The sequence below is a fragment of the Notamacropus eugenii genome, chromosome 5, assembly GCF_028372415.1.
Source record: "Notamacropus eugenii isolate mMacEug1 chromosome 5, mMacEug1.pri_v2, whole genome shotgun sequence".
In the NCBI taxonomy this organism is placed as follows: Eukaryota; Metazoa; Chordata; class Mammalia; order Diprotodontia; family Macropodidae; genus Notamacropus; species Notamacropus eugenii.
This window is the reverse complement of record NC_092876.1, coordinates 423,815,118-423,835,898: the sequence shown is the minus strand read 5'-3', so window position 1 is coordinate 423,835,898 and position 20,781 is coordinate 423,815,118. Positions and strand designations below refer to the sequence as shown.

Here is a 20,781-nt window from a genome sequence, read left to right as displayed (position 1 = left end):
AGTGGTTTAATCATAGCATGTGCTCTGTAACAAATATTTGTGGAATTGAATATATAAGCAAAATTAACATATACTGCCTCATCCTAATAAATTCCTCTCAGGACCAACTTCAATTGCTTGCCTCAATCTAAGTTTCAAATATACATCCATATATACGTATATAGAAGCAAACCAAAATTTAAACTTTTTGCATGGTTATTAAAAACAAGAGAGAGAAACAGCTTCACAAAGCACAGGAGAAGAAAAAGAAGGAAAGCTTGTCTAACAAGGTGTCTAACAGGAAGTGTTAGGCAAAACAGGTAGCAGTATAGGGAATAATACAAAGGAAAAGGAGAAGGAGGACAAGGAGCATTGGCATATTTTTAATGTATATATTTTAAATCACGAAAAGTCTGCTCTTCATGGTGGGCATATTCGTGTTTATTTCACAATGACTTATTTGTGTTTCAGTGTTGGCTTGAAGAGGAAATAATTTTTAAAACTGTTCCCAGCATATACAAATGCTTTTGTCTGGCTTTGGTATCCAATTATCAGGTTGTGACTGAGGGCGCATACAAACCTATCTGGGGTTGTTCTCTAGGAAAACCTTACCACTGAGTTCAAATTTAATGTGACTATTTATGTCACTGTATTTATGGACTAGGGATCTACTGCTCTTTACTAAACAAAAAAAAACCCCAATAAAATCCATTTCTTTGTACCTGCTCATTTATTAATACTCCTCAGGTTCTCTTTAAGAAACTGTGGACCATGGTCAAAACCAACAAGGCTGTTCTTAGAGTTGTCTAATCACAGGTCCAGAAAAGGCATTGAACAATTACTTGTTAATGTGATGTTATGGTTTAACTTTTACTTTACAGCTTGTCATCACCATCAAAGGAAGTTGGTGAAATTAGTAATTTGCCATTTATAGCTGTGTGAAGTGGAATTTAATAGCCAAAATATCCACTATGGCAACAACACAACAATTGCACCATAAAATTGAGCTTTATTCATGGGCACATCAAGGAAAATTCTGATGGGTCCAGAATTCCTAAATAATATTTGCATTCATACACTACATTCATATTTAAATATTTTTTCCCCTGGGGTGAAAGGATTTTAATCTACAAGTAGTAGACCAATAATGTCTGTTTAGGTTATTTGGAAGAGTACCTAGGACAGAAGGATAGTATTTTATGATCATTAGATGCATGGACATGAAGAATTCAGGAATTCAGAGAATATTTTAAGAGTGCTTTAGTTATGCCAAACAGAAGTAAGCATGTTTGAATTACAGTGTTGCATTATCTACGGTTTGTATCTATGTACATACATACATGCAAGCTCCAGAATAGTACAGAGGAACTCCTCAATGAAATTCATGAACACTCAAAAGTAATGGGTCCTACACCAAACATATAGAAAATAATCAAGTTGATGAAGAATAACCACTGCTGAAATACTTTTTGTTATAGTAAAGACTAGAAATAAAGTGGATACCCATCAAGAGGGAAATGACCACATAAATTGTGGTATTTGAATGTAATTAAACATTATTGTGACATAAGAAAAGAGAAAAAAAATATTGTATCCTTCCACTGATGGACAGATAAACTGAAGAGTCTTAGGACTTGTCCAACAGTCCTGTATCCAGCCCAGCCTCAAGAGCTATTGTAGAGGGGAGCAGCACTGAGGGAGAACCATCTTGCCATGTCTGCCACCACTAATACCAACACCAGTCAGCCTTCATCAACTAGTACCCTAGTGGAAATAGCAAGGTATTCTGAAAATGAGGCTTGTGTCAGGTGGGTCATATCACTGCCACTGCCTTTATTATGACCTGCCTATTGGAGACAGTTCAGAACCTTGAACCCAAGAACCTTGGGGATAGTGGTTCCCCAACCCACTCCCAAAACCACTAAGCTTGCTTCTGGTTCACCCTCTGTAGTCATCGTACAGGAAGCAATTCATATGGGGAAAGGCTCAGCTATCTCCACTATTACCAAATCGTGGGTAAGAAAGAACAAGAACTCTAGAAATATATTTCCCTGTCTCCTCCAGAACACTGGTTCTTCTACTCTGACCCAAGTTCTTCCTACTATCAAATAGCTTAACATCAGAAATAGAAATTACTATCAGTGAAGAAACTACAGTACCTACTTCTTTGTTACTGAGCCCTAAGCACTATGAGTCCCCTCCATCTGATTTATTCAGCACATAGCAAGAACTCAATAAACGCTTTTGCATTCTTTCATTATTTTTATATCTGAGAATACTTGTATGAACTAAATTTTATTGTGCCATGAAATAAAGAATATGACAGATTCAGGGAGAAATGGAAAGACTTGTATGAAGTAATGCCAAGTGAATTGAGCAAATTCAGAAGAAAAAATTGCTTCATGACCATGAAAACATGTGAAATTACTCCAAAAGATCTCAGTACTCAGACCAAAGCAGTGAGCAGTCATGACTTCAAATCAATGATGATAAAACTTACTTTTCACCTCTTGTCAGAGAGATGATGAACCAAAAGTACAGAACTAGATGTGCATTCTCTGGTATAACGACTGGGGTTTGACGTTTTACCTGACTTATTTGGTAGCGCTTCTCAATAGCAAAAGGGGAGAGGAGGATGTGTGTTCCTGGGTAGTGATTAATGTGAACAGGGCATCAATAAAACATTTTAAAAGGTACATATAGGAAAAGGAGGGGAAGTACAGAAGGAGACACAAGTAGAACAATTTCCCTCGGTAATTTCTTTACATATGTTCTTTCCTACAGATATACATACAGTTACATATGTGTGTATGTATATGTACAACATATATGTATATCCTTAATTATGTAATGTATATATGTGTGTACTTTAAACAATGTGACAAGCTAATATTTTCTTAGATTCTTCTTTATTTCTCATGTTCTGATATTTTTCTTCTTAAAATATTAAAAGAATTGAAAAAATAGACTATTTGTCACTGCAATTTAAGGACACTCCATTGAGTTATTGGATCAGTTTACACAAATGCACACACACACAATCTTTGGCACATTCCATAAGTGAATTATCTGTGTTCAATATGTTTAACCCTGAAGAGCTGAAATCTTGCAATCAGTTTTGGTTCTCTCTTTACATCACATCCCTTCTCTTCACCAATCAGTTACTAGGTTTCATTGATTCCAGCGTCTGTGTCCTCTCTAATCACAAAGTCACCACCCTAATTCAAGCCTTCATCCCTTTTGGTTAGATTGTTACAATGGCTTCTTAATTGGTCTTACCACTTTCAGTGCCTTCTCTCTTCAATTCATCCTTTCATAGTTGCCAAGGTAATCTTCAAAAGTCTAGGTCTGGCCATTTTAATCCCCTGCTCAAAAATCTTCAGTGGTTCCCTATTTTTATCTCTAAAATAAAGCATGAATTCCTTGGGCTGTTATTTAAAATCGTGTGCCATCTGGCTCCACCCTAATTTTCCTGATCCCACCAGCTGGTAGTGTTTTCTCCCTCATTAAATTGCTTGACTATGGTCAAGATTATTTCCCCTAACAGAATCTAGTTTTCTTAAGAGCAGGGACTATTTCCTTTGTTTCTATATACAGAATCTTGGATAATGGTTTGCACATATTGTACACTTAAGAAAGTCTTTGTTGATGCAATAGAATATGGAAGGAGCCCACCCTTCACCCATACTCCCACTTGATGAACTGAGGTACTTACCCTGGAGCTAAGCATGCACACTGGACACTTATGGCAGGCTGGTCAGGTCCCTTGCTAAAGAATATGTGCAATCCTCCTCCTTATACTCTTCCCCCATCCTATCAAAGACTATATCAAAGAGAGTTGGCCAGGAAGAGTGGCTTACCTCATAGACTTAAAAAGGAATGGCTCTACTCTATCATTCTTAACTTTCTCATTTACTACACACTGAAGGCATCCTTAAGCATCTCCCTTAAACTTACCATGAGGAGAAGGGGAGGGCTGTCCCCTATCCCCATATCTATGCCAATTGTTAGGATATGGCAGGTACAGTTCTGTTTAGGTGAGCGTGAGACTGGATCTCAGGACCCTAATGACACCTTCTGGTTTGTGTTTCTTTTGGGACAAATCGCCTTCTCTAGCCTTGGTACAACAGGCCCTGCTGGGGGCAGGGGCTATTAGGAGGATGTTCAAGACTGGGACAAACCACTTTCTGACTTCTTGCTTGGCTTTCCAGAGGGATAGCAAGGATAGACCTTTGTAACAGCAAGGACCCAGACATACACAGGAGGGCCTGCTGTACAGCATATCTTCACTTCTCTCAACTCTCAAGTCTACCTTAAGTCTCTCTCCACTCCAATTTGTCTTCTACAAAGCCACCTAATCAATTTTCCAAACGTTCAAGTCTGACCATGCAACTCACCTACTCAATAAACTCCAGTGGCTTTCTAATATATCTAGGATCAAATATAAACTCCTCTGTCTAGCATTTGAAGTTTTTCAGAACCTGCCACTTCCTACATTTTCAATCTTCTTCTACATTGTTCTCCTCCATGAACTCTATGATCCTTCCATATTGGCACATGTCAAAGATTGTGTGTGCACATTTGTGTGTGGAACAGTAAGGCAGGTCAGTAAGGCTAAATTGCAAAGCAAATGGAAGAGAATGATGTGTAAGAAGAGTGGAAAAAGTAGGAAGATACTAGGTTGCAAAGATATTTAAATGCCAAATAGAGCAGTATAATTTTAATCCTAGAGGTAGTAGAGAGCCATTGGGATTTATTAAGTTTATTATGTAATCATACCTTCACTTTAAGAGGGAATATTGGAGTAGAAGAGGCTTAAAGTAGTTCCAAATAAAACAGGTAGGTCTATAAACCAAAATAAAAAAAAAAGTCTTGCCTTCTTAGTACATAAGTGACTATGGTTATTTTCTCCCCCCATTCTCTTCTCTTTTAGGAAGATACACCATTACTTGAATTTTTGGATACATCACTCATTGACTTCCTCATATGAGTCCCAGGCCTCCGTTCTATGACATTTCTGGATGTCAAGTACTATTAAGAAAATAAAGTTTGCCAAGGCAGGGGTCAGGACAAAGTGAAAAATGAAGAACATTGTTTCCAATAAAAAGAGAATAAGGAAAACAGTTTTTATTTTACATACCCTTCTGTCTAAAACATATAGATTTTCAACTTATTATGTTAAATACTGACCTCATTCTTCTTCTCTCCCTCAATTCTCTCCACTGGTTGTACTCCATTGTTTTCCCAATCATCAGGCCCATAATGTAGAGTGACCTTAGAATATCTCTTTTCCTTCATTTCCCACATTCAGTCAGTTGCCCAGTCCTATTGATTTGAGCTTGGATATGTCTTTTTCTTCCATCCCTTCTTTCACACCCCAACTGCAACCTTCCTTTTTGATTTTTATTGTAATAAGCTGTTAATTGGTTTCCCTGTCTCCAGTCTCTCTTTCTCTAATTCACCCTTGCCAGTGAATATTCCTCTAGGAAAAAAAAAATCTTTAGTGGCTCCCTATTTTCTACTAAATAAAACAATAGATCCGCCTAATTCTTGCTTTCAAGGACTGTCATTTTACTGTCTTCCCAGTTGTTTCCCCCTTGTTCCCTTTCTACACTCCATGTTCCAGTCAAACTAAATATCTTGTCTTCCACTTTTGTCCTCTCCTGTCTCTGTGCCTTTATGATCAACTGATATTCATTAAGGGCTTAGGACATGCAAGGTACTATTTCAGGTACTGATGCATAAGCAAAGCAAAAGATGAATCAGTCCAAGTAGACTACGTTGCATTGAGGGAGAAAATATGTATATATGTCCTTCTTGACCAAATAAATGCAAGTAAATGGGAATTGGGAAGAACATTCATGGCCATGAGGATCAGGAAAGTTAGGGGTCCATGTAGCAGATGGCATTTCCTTAGACTTCTGAAGGTGACAAGGGATTCTAAGAGATGGAGGTGAGGAGGAAGTATGTTCCAAACATGGGGGAGAGGCTGCACAAATGAAAAGACAGAAGATAGAATTTCATGCGTGAAGACTAAGACACCAGAAAGCTGACTGGTTTGCAGAGTGTGGGAAGAGATCAATGGGAAATAGGAATCTGGTTGTAAAGGACTTTAAAAACTCGAGAAGTTTATATTTTTCCTAAAAACAAGAGGGAGTCACTGTGAACTGCTGAGTGAGGGAGTGGCATGGTCAGAACTGTGATTTAGAAAGCAGCTTTATGGGAGATGGCTTGGGATAGCGAGAAGCCTAAGGCATAGAAACCAATTATCAGGTCACTGCATGAGACCATTGGAAGGGCTGAACTTAAAGGAGTGACTGTCCGAGCTGAGAATAAAAGTGGGGATGCAAGAGACAACCCAGAGATAAAAATGGCAAAATTTGGCAAATGACTAGCTGTATGGTGAGGGAGATTAAGGAGCTGAAGAAAATCCTGAGATTGGGAACCTGGGTAACTGAAGGATGATGGTATCCTCAATAGAAATAGGAAAAGTTCTGCAGAAGGGTAGGTTTTGAGGAAAAATAATGGTTTTGATTTAGACATGTTGAGTTTGAGATGCTTAAGGGACATCTATTTTGAAATATCTAATAGGGAAGTTTAGCTCAGTAGAGAGCTAGAATTTGGAAGCTATCTTGATAGATACATAGATAGATTGAGACAGAGATATGTCCACTTACCCATATATGTGTAATATGTATAAACATATATACATACATATATTTTATGTATTATATAAAATATATACAATTTAATATATCATGCATCATAATATATTATTAATGTAATATAGATAGATATAGGTATATGTATATGTATGTGTGTATATATGTGTGTATGTATGTATGTATGTATGTATAGAAACACACATGAAAATTAAACTAGTTTGTAACCTAGGTTTCTCCTGAATTCATATTTGCTGTAGAGATCTTACTATGGTTCAGAACTGCCCCTCTCCCCCTTTCCAATCTACACTTAGGATTTTGATCGTATCCCTCCTGTCACTATGAACATTGCACAACTGGCCAGTTAGTTGCTAGGCTGGACTACTTACTAAACCTGATTGATGTGAGGTTACTTTGAAAAAGAATATGCAGCATAATAGAATAGATACTGGTACTGCATCAGACTAACTCTGACACTGCCTGGCTGTGACACTCAGGGTAAGTCAGAACTTCTCAAAACTTCAGTTTTCCTCAAGAGTGGTGTGGGAATCATGAAATTTGCAGCTTCCACCTCAGAGCATCTTTGTGAGAGAAGGACTTTATAAACCTTTGAATGTTAGTTTCAATCAAAAGATACGATTTGCTATGATGTTTGTTGTCACTTTGTGGCTTTTTAATTTACAAGACTAGCTTTTCAAAGGCTTTTTCACCCAAAATACTCTGTACGAGATTAGAGCTTCTGCAATCAGTTGAAAAGTAGTGGTGAAATTGTGGGAGCACAGTCCTAACAATAAGACTTCCCACGGGATCTCAGATTTAGAGCTGGAAGGAATCTTAGAAGCAGTCTAATCAAACCCCTCTCACTTTACAGATGAGGAAAATGAGTCCTCACCAAGGTGAGGTACCTCTAAAGCAAACTTTCCATTTTCTTTTTAAAGAGCAATTTCCTTTCCTTATATAATATCTCCCCTGGGATACACCCCCAATTCACACTCAAATTCTTAATGACTAATAGCATTTATATGTTGCTCTAAACTGTGCAAAAATGCTTTACAAATATTATTCTATCTTCACAACACCCTGGGACAAAGGTGCTATTAATATCCCCATATTACAGTTAGTAATTAAACAAGATAACACAGCGAGTGCATGACAGAAGTAGGGTTTGGACCCAGGTTCTCACACACCAGAGCCAGTTTTGTTTTCAATGTACCACGTAGCCTTTACACACAAACAACTGACTCACTTGTCTCCACATAATTATGCTGCTTCAACAACCAAACAAAGAAGACCATACCAATCAATTATTGCTAATATTTGTATCAAACGTACAATCATTCAGGTAAAATGTAGTGCCTTCCTCATCACATTTTAGCTTTTATCAGTCACTACTTAATCTAATCTCTGTTTCCTCATGCAGAGGGTAAAGAAAAACACACTGGAAATTTTTCTTAGAGTAAAAATCCTCTCAAGGAATATTCCTGGCTTCAGTGCTTTTGACTTTCCGTCATTTTGTCTAAAAAAACCAAAACACAAAAAACCTTTCAAGACGACTTGATTCTAGGCTTTCCAGGGAAGCCTTCGACAACCTGCTTGCAACATATCAGAGGAAAAACATGAAGCTTTTGCTTTCCCCTAACTCCCAATTAATTAGCTCCCTTAATGCTCTCAGTTCCTTCTACTCCCTTGCATTTTCTTTTCATAAGGAGGTTGCTGTTTAATACAGAAAACAATGATTACAGTCACGCCATATGTGCACATCTATAGAACCATGGCCAAATGTGACTGTCTTTTTTTCTAATTGGGACTTCTTGTCATACCCAAGCCTATTAACTTACGCAACTACTTCTTCCTTTCAGTTATATGCTGTGAATCTGCATATAATTTTTTTCTTATTGAGTTCAACAGGCTTCTAGTAGTTTAATACCTTTGCTTTTGTGAGGTACCTCTAGAGAAAACTTGCCATCTTCTTTTTAAAGAGAGCAATTTCCTTTCCTTATATAATGCCTCTTCTGGCATATGCCCTCATTTCACACTCAAATTCTTAGTGGCTAATAGATTGCATTTGTACATTGCTTTAAATTCTGCAAAAATGCTTTACAAATATTATTCTATCTATCTTCAAAATCACCGTGGGATGTAGGTGCTATTATGCCCCATTTTACAGATGTGGAAACCGAACCAGACAGAGATCCAATGACTTGCTCAGGATCATACGGAAAGGACGTGTGGCAGGATTTGATCTTTGGTATTCCTGACTATAAGTCTAGCACTCTATCTAGTGTGCTACAAGGTGCCACCTATTACAGTATCTCATATCCCATTGGTGTGTTTGCCATTAGCAATCATCCAGGAGACACAAATAGCTCTTGGCAATGACATTTTAAAAGTTGGCATAGTAAAAAAAAACTTTTTTTAAACCCTACAAAGCATTATTCCTTTAAATTTATTCTTCTACAAATGCACAAAGCCTCCATGAGAAGAAAAGTTTCAAACTTAGAGCACATTAGAATGAGGCACATGTGTAGGATACACATATGGCAAAGACAGAACTGGTACTCTTGGTACTGCATGGTCTGGGAGCCCTTTATCTCTTCATAGCATTCTCATCTCATGCAATTGTCCTGGAGTGCACTATTTCTGTTGAGCAGTAGCTCAACTGTATTCCAATAGTCTGCTCATCTTTGGAGCCAGCTCTGTTCTCTGCTGCCAAAAGTCCCAGGCCAGGAGTGGGGAACCTGTGGCCTCAGGGCCTCATGTGGCCCCCTAGGTCCTCAAGAGCAGCCCTTTGCCTGGATCGAAACTTCACAGATCAAATGAGGACCCAGAGGGCCACGTGTGGCCTTAAGTCTGCAGGTTTCCCACCTCCCGCCCATTGTCCTTGAAGTTCATTTGTTTTTAATTACTGTTTCCATGTTTTCATATATGTATGGAATACCATTTAGGTTCCTGCTAAATACAGGAGTAACTCTCCTTAAAAACTGCTGGACACAAAGCTAAATTCTCTTATATCCCTAGAGGAGTGGCTAATTTGTTTGCTCAACCAATCAGAAAAAGAGGTTCTCACTTTATAAATGGATCACATGGTATGATCTTTTCAGTTGTTTTATCCCTTCGTTAACAACTAGTGATTATATGATGACTTTTCTGGGTTGCAGATTGGCCAAAGATCAAATCTCCTTTACCCAGAATGCATTTTAAAACATTTAAACAGAATGGTTTTCAAACATTGAAAACGATCTCTTTATAGTCCCAGAAGACCTGCTATACAGGTATAGTAATAGTTACGTGCGTTGCTTATGAACTTCTAAAGGCAATTTAAAATCTACAATCTCCAAAAGGTTTCAGTCTTAAATCAACTTTAAGATGGTATCCTTACCTCTTAAAGTTAATAACTTTATCATTTTTGATGATTACATTCATTCACCATTTTTTTTCTTTTTCCCCATCATCAGGTTCTAACCCTAATTAGTATTTTTATAATGGTACATTCCTTTTGGATTCCTTTTCTTCCCCTGATCTTGCAATGCTTACTTTTGCAAACGTTCAGAGTATATGGCAAGTTCCATGGTTCTACAGTATACAGTCAAGTAGGCACACTGTGTTTTTAGTAACTGGTTAGATATTGAAAGAAACTTAAACATTAAAAAATTGTTTTATCAGTTTAAGAAACATGTCAATATGTGAAATGATGAAGGGAAGAATTTCTATAATAAATTGAGATTGTGAGGGTTTCTTCACACCTCTGCCCTACCCCCAAATTTCTGTTTGCATGGACAATTTTAGAATGTAAAAATTTTTGTCCTGCAAAAACAAAGCAAAACAAGACCTGAAGACCACATGTTCTACATCTTCTTAGAGCAGGTGGGACACTTTGTTTTCCAGTTTTTTTTATAGTTTGAGAACTTTGAAGGCTCTGTATAAGTCTAGCACAAATACATTCATAGCCAAAGTCTAATGATCTTTACTCCCTGGAGCTTTATTGCTAATACTTCTTCAGTGATTCAGGGGAGTTTCTTTTTAATACATATTTTTCCTTAGTAAATGAAAATTGATTTATTGTATTAGAAAAAGAAGAGGACATTAAGTTTCTAGTCTGATTCTGTCTCTAAGTTTGTGGTTTTAAGAAAGTTACTGAAACGCTTCAGTTCTCAATTTCCTCATTTATAAGTGACTAGAACATCTGTAAGTTCTATGTTAGCTCTAATAATCTAAGATCCTAATGAGCATTCACTGCTCTTTGTTGTGCATAGCATATAACTAAATGCAGCCTTTGTTCTATGGTTTTCTTTGAAAGACTTGGCTCTGGCATAACCGAGCCATAGAGATGATGAACAAGTCAGAACTGCTGAAATTTGTACCTGTGGTTCTAGGAACTCAAAGGTATGCCAATGTTTAGGCTTTCTGTAGACCACTAAGCCACTTCTAAAAACAAGGCGGCCTACCTGTTTGTTGCTTTGCAAAAGCAGCTATGTGTTTGTGTTTTCTTTCTTTCTTTCTTTTCCTTTCCCCCTTTTAGTAATAAGTCATTCAGAGGCCAAAAGCCTGGGCTGGACGGATGATTTTATGTGCTAAATATGTATGATGTACACACCAGGGAATTTCACCAGTGTCTTAGCTTCCTTACCTAAGTGAACTAAGTGAGGACCTGGTGTGGTATGATAGAAAAAGAGCCATATCCTTTGTGGTATACCACATTCATTTACTATGTCAGACTTGCAGAGTCTGACAGTATTCTCACAAAGAAGGGAGCAATTGTTTGCTTGCTTCCCTATCCCCCCCCCCCCTATTTTCCCCAACTTTCACATGAATATCAAGCTAAAAAAGAGTTATGGATTTCCTTCTACAAGGACTGCATGGGCTGATAAAATCAAATTCATGGAGGAAAACAAACTGTTATTTTCCCTTTCAGCTTGTAATTGCGCTTGGTGAGGGAGCAAAATGCAATAAATTTCAGGGAGCAAGAATGATTGCTTTAGAAATTGCCAATGTCCAGGCTATGTAAACAGTATTGAGAAATATGGGAGAGAACACGTCTGAGAAAGTGGTTATTATGGTTGCATCAGACTCTTAAGACTGTGTCTACATAGTGCCAAATAAAATGAAAAATTGGTAGATATACAATTAAAGTGCTTGGCGTTGTCACCCAAACTAGATAACTTTATAGTGACATTGTTGGTAAAATAAATGGTAATTGCCAAAATTATTTCAGGCAGATATCAGGGTTACTTCCATGATGGACCAAAGAGTTAACATGATCTGAGGCTGCATTGAGTGAGTCAAAGTTCATAGAATGAAAGAGGCAATAGTTTTCCTGTATTCTGTTTTGGTTAGAAAACATAAAGCATATATTTTTTATTTCTTGTTGCCACATTTTAGGAAAGACTGACAAACTAGAACTTAGCTAGTAGAGGGAGGTCAGCAGATGGTAAAGGGTCTAGATAATATACCACATGAAGATCAGTTGAATTCATTGGAGAGACTGGACAATCAGAACTGACTTAGAGGTTTACAATGACTTTCTTGCAGTATTTAAAGGTTGTTATATGGAAGAAAGATTAGACTTGTGTTTGGTCATGGAAGGTAGAATTCAGCAATAGGTAGAAGTTTCTGAGAAGCAGATTTAGGTTCAATGATAGGAATATTTTCATATTAGAATTATCAGAAAGTGCAAAGGGGCTAGCTGCTCCCTCACATTGAAGGTCTTCTGGTGAAAGCTTTAGGACTACTTCTTAAGGATATTGTAGAGGTCATCCTCTTAGTCTGGGGATTTAGCTAGCTGCCCCTTGAATTCTCTGTCAACCCTAAAATTCTGTATTCCATAAAGTTAAGTGTTCTGAATGGCCTAAGTTTCTGTTTAATGAAAAGAAGAAAGTGATAATTGACTTCTAAGTCTAATTTTGAGTATCCTAGAACTCTCCATACCTACCCACTTGAAGGCAAATTGATCCATTTTTAAAGAACTGGTTCGTCTAGCATTAGAACACACTTACTGTGCCAGGATTAGAGTTGGGCTCATTTTATTTTGTCAACACTGCATAAATAATAATAAATCATTTGACAGTCTTCTGTGCTCTTTCTGTAAGGGAAGTTTCACATGCCAGAATTATATGATGGACTCCAATCTATTGCCCTGTGGAATGTTCTAAAATTTCCTCAATAAGTCTTCCTGTGTTAACAAAGTAGGAAATAATAAACATTTTGGGGGGAAAGAGGAGGGAGGGAATGTGTAAAACTAAAGTAAATGCAGGAAGGTACTTTTTTTTGTTTTCTGCAAGTATTGTTTCCTTTACTTGTTAGCAGCTGAAAGGAAATGCCGAGCCAGGGGAGTAGTTAGCAGCTTTTCACTAGTGGTCTGATGTCTGTGCTTTGCAAGCTAAGAGATCCTGCAAGACTGCATGACTCATAAAACTTCTCATGATTCAACTTCACTAAAATTCCCTCCAATGCCAGTAAAGAATAACTTAAAACCTTTAATTTGAAGTTTTAAATCTGTTAATGACCCTTGCTTCATTCCCTTTCCCTTATCTCCCCACATCTTAATTGGGTTTTCAAATCTCAGAGATCCTGAGAAATAGTAACTGCCTGCCTCTGCTTACATTTTTTAGTATGAATTTAAAAAAAAAAAGTACTATGGCACTGTTTGAGAGGGATCTAAAGATTTTATACCCATAAAGAGAAAGTAAATTAATTTTCCACTCTCACCTTCCCTCCCCCGTGACAAAAAGTCCCCCAAACTCAAAAGCCTTCCTTATGCCAACAAGGAATTCTGAATGTTGAACCTGCATGGTCATACCAAAACACTGAACATTTTTATTAAAAAAAAATAAGGTCAGGTTATAACCATGCCCCCAACAAACTTAACAAAACCACCCCGAAATAAAAGCAAGTTCACTTTAATTATAGTTTAGAAAATTTGATCTAGTCGGGTCGCATGAATGTAGACGGGTTTTCCAAACTGGCAATTCAGATTAGTAAACATGAAGTCTAATGACAAAAGCATCTGCTCTACTGAGAATTTAAGAACACTTCACAAGTCTACTGAAACTCCTTTCTTTTTGCTTGAAGGAGAGACTTCTGCATGCTATAGCTTGACTTCTTTCTGTCTCTGGAAAGAACTGGTTGTTTCTTTCAATGTGTTTACTTGGCAATGCAGGGTTGTCACAGTTTGACATTTTAAAGCTAAAGCCACATGAAACGAGTCTGTCCAGTTCCCACCTTTCTGAGACACATGGGTTGTCCTTTCTAATCCTGAGTTCCAAGGTTTTACCTCATCCTTCCTTCTTCCCAAACTGGCAGGTATCATAAATGAGACAGCATTCCTCTCTACTGGCTGCATCCATGTGCTCACGCTAAGACATAAGAACCTCTAAGAATGAGTTACAGCCGGCACGCACTGTTTCAGGATACCTAAGACCTAACAGTCCAACACACAAAACATCACTGTAAACCCCAAAGAGCTTTGGAATAGCTTTATAATCTTTAGCACTTTAAAAACAGAAGCCTAACTGACTAGCACTTGAAAAAGTTTCTTAAATACCAACCGAGTGCCTCAGAAGCTTAACTAATTATTTCTGAAAAACTTTTCTGAAGAGCTGCCATATGATGAATAAGTAACCCAATCGCCTTGTAATCATATGCCTCAGCCAGAATCCCTCACGCAGAATAGACAAGAGTTTCAGGCATTGCTGTGCCACGGACTGAAATGCCACTCCTTGTTCTATGCAAAACTAAGCAGAAGTACATTTTCAAAGTCTGAAGAACACTTACCTCTCATGAAGCACTGTGAGTATGAAGGAAATGACTCAAACATGCTGTCCGAAGTCATAGTTTTCTCCTTCCAATGTAGTCCTTTCTTAAAGTTGGGGGACTATAGGATTTCTTTCACCTTAGGAAGTGAAAACCAAGAAGAGTCATTTGTTTTAACCCTTTACCCCTTCCATCCTTCTCTACATCTTGCTTTTACCCCGGTACTTAGGAGCCTCCAAAAGCCCTATGAAAGATACCTCTTTGAAAACAACTATTCAAATGGTTGAAGATCAAAAACTTTTTTTTTTTTTTTTGAAAAGAGCCTCGTAGTGGCTTGGTTGTGGCTTGGTGATGCTTACCGCTCTACGAAACTCTGTGGTTTGCAGACAGTGTGATTTGCCCTGCCTGCTGACCAATATCCCGGACCCAGTCTTGTGTGACTGCCACCGTACCCAACTTGTGGTTCTGTGGTTGTTTATGAGGCCCCAAAGAAGTGTTTCACACAACCAAAATTACAAATTTAACTGTTCCCCTTTCCACAGCCCATCTTAATTGGTTCTTGCCAATCATGTGACTTAAGTGATGTCATTTTTAAGATTCTGAGCCATGCTTTCCCTACCCCCAACTGCCCCCCCACTCCAGACTGCAAGGAAATAGTAGTGTTAGCAAAAGAGATGCTTTAAAAAAAAGTGACTCAGTCCCTTGTTATACAAATGGTCTCTGCTGATTTAGTACAACTTTGCTTCTGGTGTTATTTGTGGTTTTTGGAACTACTGAGTATTTTGATAAAGATTTTTTTGCTGCTTATTCAATAGTAATTTGGTCCTGGCATCAGGCTGCTGTCAAAACAGGATACATACCCTATAATCTAAAATACTACCCATCAGCTTTAGGAAAGTTCAGTTCCTATTAAAGAGTACAATAATATAAATGAAAGCAGAAAAGAAAAGAAAAGAAAAAAGACAACGTTTAAGCAAATTCTATTTTTTTCAAATTTCATGAATGGAACATTTTGCATTTATGGAAAAATGATTTTCTCTGTTTAGATCCATCTTTCTAGTAAAAGGCTTAAGGGACTACCATTCCTTGACAAAAGATCAAACAGTTAATTGCAGTCCATTGGAGGAAAAATGAAGAGACATAGCATTCATTTCTGAGCAACGCAGTACCTGTTGCATAGGTAATGTTTCTTTGTTGTAATTTCCAAAAATTGTCTCCACTACCCCCAACTTTTCTTCAGTTAAATGAAACCTGCAGAGAGTCTACTTCACAACTGTAGAGAAAATAGTCTAAGAGTATGGTCACTATGATCTTCAACTTGTCAAAGTATTCTACAGAACATATTTAGGAGAACTCTGTTTTTCACCAGGTAGGATCACTGATAAATCTCCTTATAAGTACAAGTGATGACCTGTGCAAAGGCTCCTATTTGAGATACTAAAAATAGCAAATAAGTTTACATATGGGCAAAACCTTCTGATTGTACGTATTTATTTATTTTTCCTACTTGCTGTTCTTAGGCTTACATATAAAAGTAGCATTTTGTCCTTCCCTAAGTCATTTTTTCAAACAAGATGAAAAAAAATCATTTATTTTCTTAAGTTCTAGCATTTACCTCAAAACAATCTAAGCAATGAATACAAGCGAAGTAAAGAACTGAGGTGATTACGTATACCATTTAGAACTTAAACGCTAATTTAGTCTATATGACCAGAAAATGTATTTTTTAAAATATCAGCAAATCGCCTTGATTTTCTGTTTCACTTTGCAACAGATAGAAATGGCCTAAAAATAATGTCCATTGCTGGACAAGAAGAAAAAAGATCTAATTTTGACTTTAAATAGACATTTTTCTCCAGTTCTTTTTGTATATAGCGACCATTAATATTCAGAAAAAAAGTCATCAAAACTCTTGAAAAAATCTATTTGCCACATTTTTAACTTCTGCCTGCTTTTGTGTAATGACTTGTTTAGATGCCTTTTTTTTTGTATAAAGCTTCTTTACCATGTATTATTTTTTAGCAGCATAACTGGAATTTACTCATCATTTCCAATGTTCTTGTGTCAATTGATAAAGCTGAAATTCCACTTGAATCCATGAGCAGTTTGTTTTATGTATTATTTTACAAATGGCCCTTCTCAAAGAAATCATCTTTCAAGGATCCTAACCACCAGTGCTCTCAAGTCTAGCTACCATTGCAAACTTTAGTTAGGGCCAATAATGACATACAAATCAACTGGAGAACTGATGTGATCATTTGGATACTTCTGTTTAAACCTCCCCACAAGCTTTGCCTGAAGTATTTAGATACTTCAGGCAAAAAGCATTTGGCTATTTTTGCTTGAATTATCCAGCTAAATAGTTTGTATCCTCAATTTAATTTTGTGGGTACAGACATGGTCAAGAGTGGTCCCTTGATGGAGTGGTCAAAGGCAAGGAAAAATTTTCAAGACTGTATTAAGGGTAAAGCTGTCTGTGGTCTGACATATGCAATCACATACAGCTGGGGTTCAGACATAACACCAGGGGGCAAGAGTACCCGCACTTGAATGCATGCTATGAAACATTGTCCCCACAGTTAGATGCCACACTAGCCACAGGATAACTTCATTGCCCTGTGAAGCAACAGTTGGGGCTTTCCTGGTCTCTCAACTAGTGACTGTACAAAAACTCTCTTGCTCTTGAATTCAGTCTGCCTTTGTAACTTCACTAAACTGCGAATATAAGCAAAGAAGACAGTCCGTATGTGAAGGAGGGAGGGAGGGAGAAAGAGACAGAGAGAGACAGAGATAGAGAGAGACAGAAGAAGAGAGCCAGGCAGAGAGAAGGCATGGGAAACAGAGTATTGCCTGGAATTTTGAGAAGTTCAATGACTTGTCCAAGGTTACACAAGCCAATATTTATCAAAGAGGGGATTTGAACCCTGATTATACTGTTCGCTCTCTCTCTGTCTCTCTCTGTCTGTCTCTCTCTAAAATTATAAGTTTTTGCTTTACTTTGGTAGATAGACATTTCCTCACTAGAAGCTTTTTATGTCAATAAAATCATATATATATATATACACACATATATAAATACATATTTCTCACACTGTAGTACAAGTATTTTAAATTGCTTGTGTGCTGCCTTCCCCAAGTCTATAGAAAGGCATTATGCTGGGGTAGAGCCAAGATGGTGGAGAAAAGGCAGCAGCTCACTTGAAGTCTCCCTTAAACCCCTCTGAACACCTTCAAATAATGCCATAAAGCAGTTCCTGGAGCAGCAGAACCCACAATAGGACGAATTAAATATTTTTCCAGACAAAGACAACTTAGCAGGTCAGCAGGAAAGGTCTATCACAACTCAGTGAAAGTATAGTCCAGTGCAGGCTGCAGACCAGGCCCCAGCAAACCAGGAGCAGGCCTTGGGAACCATTGAATCAGCAATGGCAGTAAGTGCTTCTGGAGCTCTCAGCTCACAGATTGTAAAGGAATTGAACACCTGGTAAGAAGGAGACTAAAGAGTCTTTTTGTTAGCACTAAGGTAAGTCTTTTGCTTTGCCCATAGTCAAATCTGGGTCTCAGTTCTGGGTGGCAGTCTCAGGGAGAAGAGGAACACTAGGACACCAGAGCTTATGGCATCAATGGAATGGGACCCTCATCGTATTTCTAGGGCAGAAAAGGATGATTTTGGTCACTCATAAACCAGAGCACAGGCCAGGAGAGTGGTAAACAGAGAGAGAGAGAGAGAGAGAGAGAGACAGAGAGAGACAGAGAGAGAGAAGGGGGAAGAGAAAGAGACAGACACACACACATATACACAGAGAGACAGAGAGAGGCAGAGAGAGACAGAGAGGGGAAAGAGAGACAGACAGACACACAGAGAGACAGAGACAGAGAGAGACAGAGACAGAGAGAGAGACAGAGAGAGACAGAGACAGAGAGAGACAGAGACAGAGAAAGAGAGAGAGAGAGAGAGAGAGAGAGAGAGAGAGAGAGAGAGAGAGAGAGAGAGAGAGAGAGAAGAGGAATATTATAGACTAATTTAAGACCTCCCAGGCCAAGGAGAAAATATTGCAACCAATCAAAAAGAAACAATTCAAATATCGTGAAGCCACAGTCAGGATCACACAAAATTTATCAGCTTTCATGTGAAAGGACTGGAGGATTTGGAATATAGTATTATGGAGGGCAAAGGAGTTAGAATTATAACCAAGAGTCATCTACCTAGCAAAATGGAATATAATCCTTCAGGAGAAAAATGGATATTCAATGAAATGGTGTATGTTCATCTTTCGTTGCCAAAGGAGATCATGCCATCAGAGAAATAATGACATTACTTGCACTTGACTTTGTTTTGTGTGAGGGAGGGCTGATTCAATGAAATAGAGAACTTTCAAGCATCCTTGATGAAAAGACCAGAGCTGAATGGAAAATGTGAACTCCAAAAACAAGAATCAATAGAAGCATAAAAAGGTAAACAGAAAAGTGAAATCATAAGGGACTTAATAAGGTTAAACTGCTTACATTCCTACATGAGAAGATGATACATGTAACTCATAAGACCTTTCTCATTATTAGGGCAGTTAGAGGGAGTATATGTAGACAGAGAGCACAGGTGTAAGTTGAATATGAAGGGGGATATCTGAAAAATAAAATTAATGAATGAAAGAAGAATGTATAGGGAGAAGGGGAAAAGGAGAAGTAGAATGGGGTAAATTATCTCCCATAAAAGAGGCAAGAGAAAGCCTTTTACAGTGTAGGGGAAGAGGGAAGATATGAGGGGGAGTGAGTAAACCTTACTCGTATCAGAATTGGTTCAGAGAGAATAACAAACACACTCAATTGGTATAGAAATATACTTGGAAGTAGAAAGGAAGGGGATGAGAAGAGGGGCGGGGTCATAGAAGGGAGGGCAGATTGAGGGAGGTAGTAGTCAGAAGCAAAACACTTTTAATGAGAGACAAGGTGAAAGGGGAGAAATAATAGAATAAATGGAGGGGGTGGGAATAAGACCACAGCTAGCAGTAGTAACTGCGAAAAAAAATTGAAGCAGATTTCTTTGATAAAGGCCTTCTTTTCTCAAATATATAGGGAACAGTCAAATTTATAAAAATAAGAGCCATTCCCCAATTGATAAATGATCCAAAGATATGAACAGTTTTCAGATGAGGTAGTTAAAGCTATCAATAGCCGTATGAAAAAATGCTCTAACACCCCATTGATTGGAGAAATGCAAATTAAAATAACTTCATTACCTTATATCTATTAGATTTAGCTTATAGTACAGAAAAGGGAAATGACAAATATTGGAGGGAATGTGGGAAAAATGAGACATTCATGCTCTGTTGGTGGAGTTGTGAACTGATTCAACTATTTTGTAGAGCAATTTGGAACTATGCCCAAAGGGCTATAAAACCATGAATATCCATTGATCTACAACACCATTAGTAGGTCTATATCCCAAACTATTTATAGTGGTTCTTTTCTGGGTGTAAAGAATTGGAAATTGAGAGGCTGCCCATCAATTGGAGGATGGCTGAACAAATTATGGAATATTATTGTGTTATAAAAAATGATGAGCAGGATGCTCTCAGAAAAACCTGGGAAGACTTACATGAGCTGATAAAAAGTGAAATGTCCTGTGTACAAAGGTACAGCAATATTGTGAAATAGTTAGCTGTGAAAGATTTAGCTGTTCTCAGTAATACAATGATCCAAGACAACTCTGAAGGACTAAGGATGAAAAATGCTATGTATCCCCAGAGAAAGAACTGATGGTGCCTGAATACAGATCAAAGCATACTTTTTAAACTTTATTTTTCTTGAGGTTTTTTTTGGCTTTCTTTCATAACGTGACAAAATGGAAATGTTTTGCATGACTACACATGTATAACATATCAAATTGCTTGACTTCTCAATGTGGAGGGGCAGGGTAGGGAGAGAAGAAAGGAAAGAAATTGGGACCCAAAGTTTTAAAAATAAATCTTAAAAAATGTTTTTACGTGTAACTGGAAAAAATAAAATGCTAAATAAATTTTTTCAACAAAGAGAAGCGTCATACATAATAGGTTACAAAGGCAGAAATGACAGGACTTGACAAGGGATTGGATGTGGGAGGGAGAGAGCGCAGAGTTAAGAATGACTCCTGGGTGTTTGGCCTGGGTAATTGGGAGGATAGTGGTGCCCTCAATAGCCATAGGGAAATTAGGAAGAGAGGAAATTTTGAAGGGAAAGATCATGTCTTCAATTTGGAACTGAAGATGTCTCTGGAATGTACATTTTTAGATATCTGTTGGAGACATAAAATGGAGATCAGAAGAGAGGCCAAGAGGACAAGTCAATTAGAAAATCATGTGCATAGAGATAATGGGAGCTGATGAGATCACCAAGTGAAATTGTAGCTAAGGAC

General features: G+C 37.8%; 1 protein-coding gene across 2 annotated transcripts in view; it reads right to left on the bottom strand.

Moving 5' to 3' along the window:
• The window catches only part of RUNX1 (RUNX family transcription factor 1), a 337,077-nt gene extending 322,208 nt beyond the window's left edge, over nt 1-14,869 (bottom strand). For both annotated transcript variants that reach the window (XM_072615024.1, XM_072615025.1), the window contains exons 1-2: nt 14,750-14,869; nt 14,412-14,529 (exon numbers count right to left, since the gene is read on the bottom strand). In XM_072615024.1, coding sequence (XP_072471125.1) covers nt 14,412-14,469 — 58 coding nt within the window. In that variant the 5' untranslated portion in view covers nt 14,470-14,529; nt 14,750-14,869. The remainder of the gene's footprint in view (nt 1-14,411; nt 14,530-14,749) is intronic.
• Between the last annotated feature and the right edge of the window lie 5,912 nt (nt 14,870-20,781).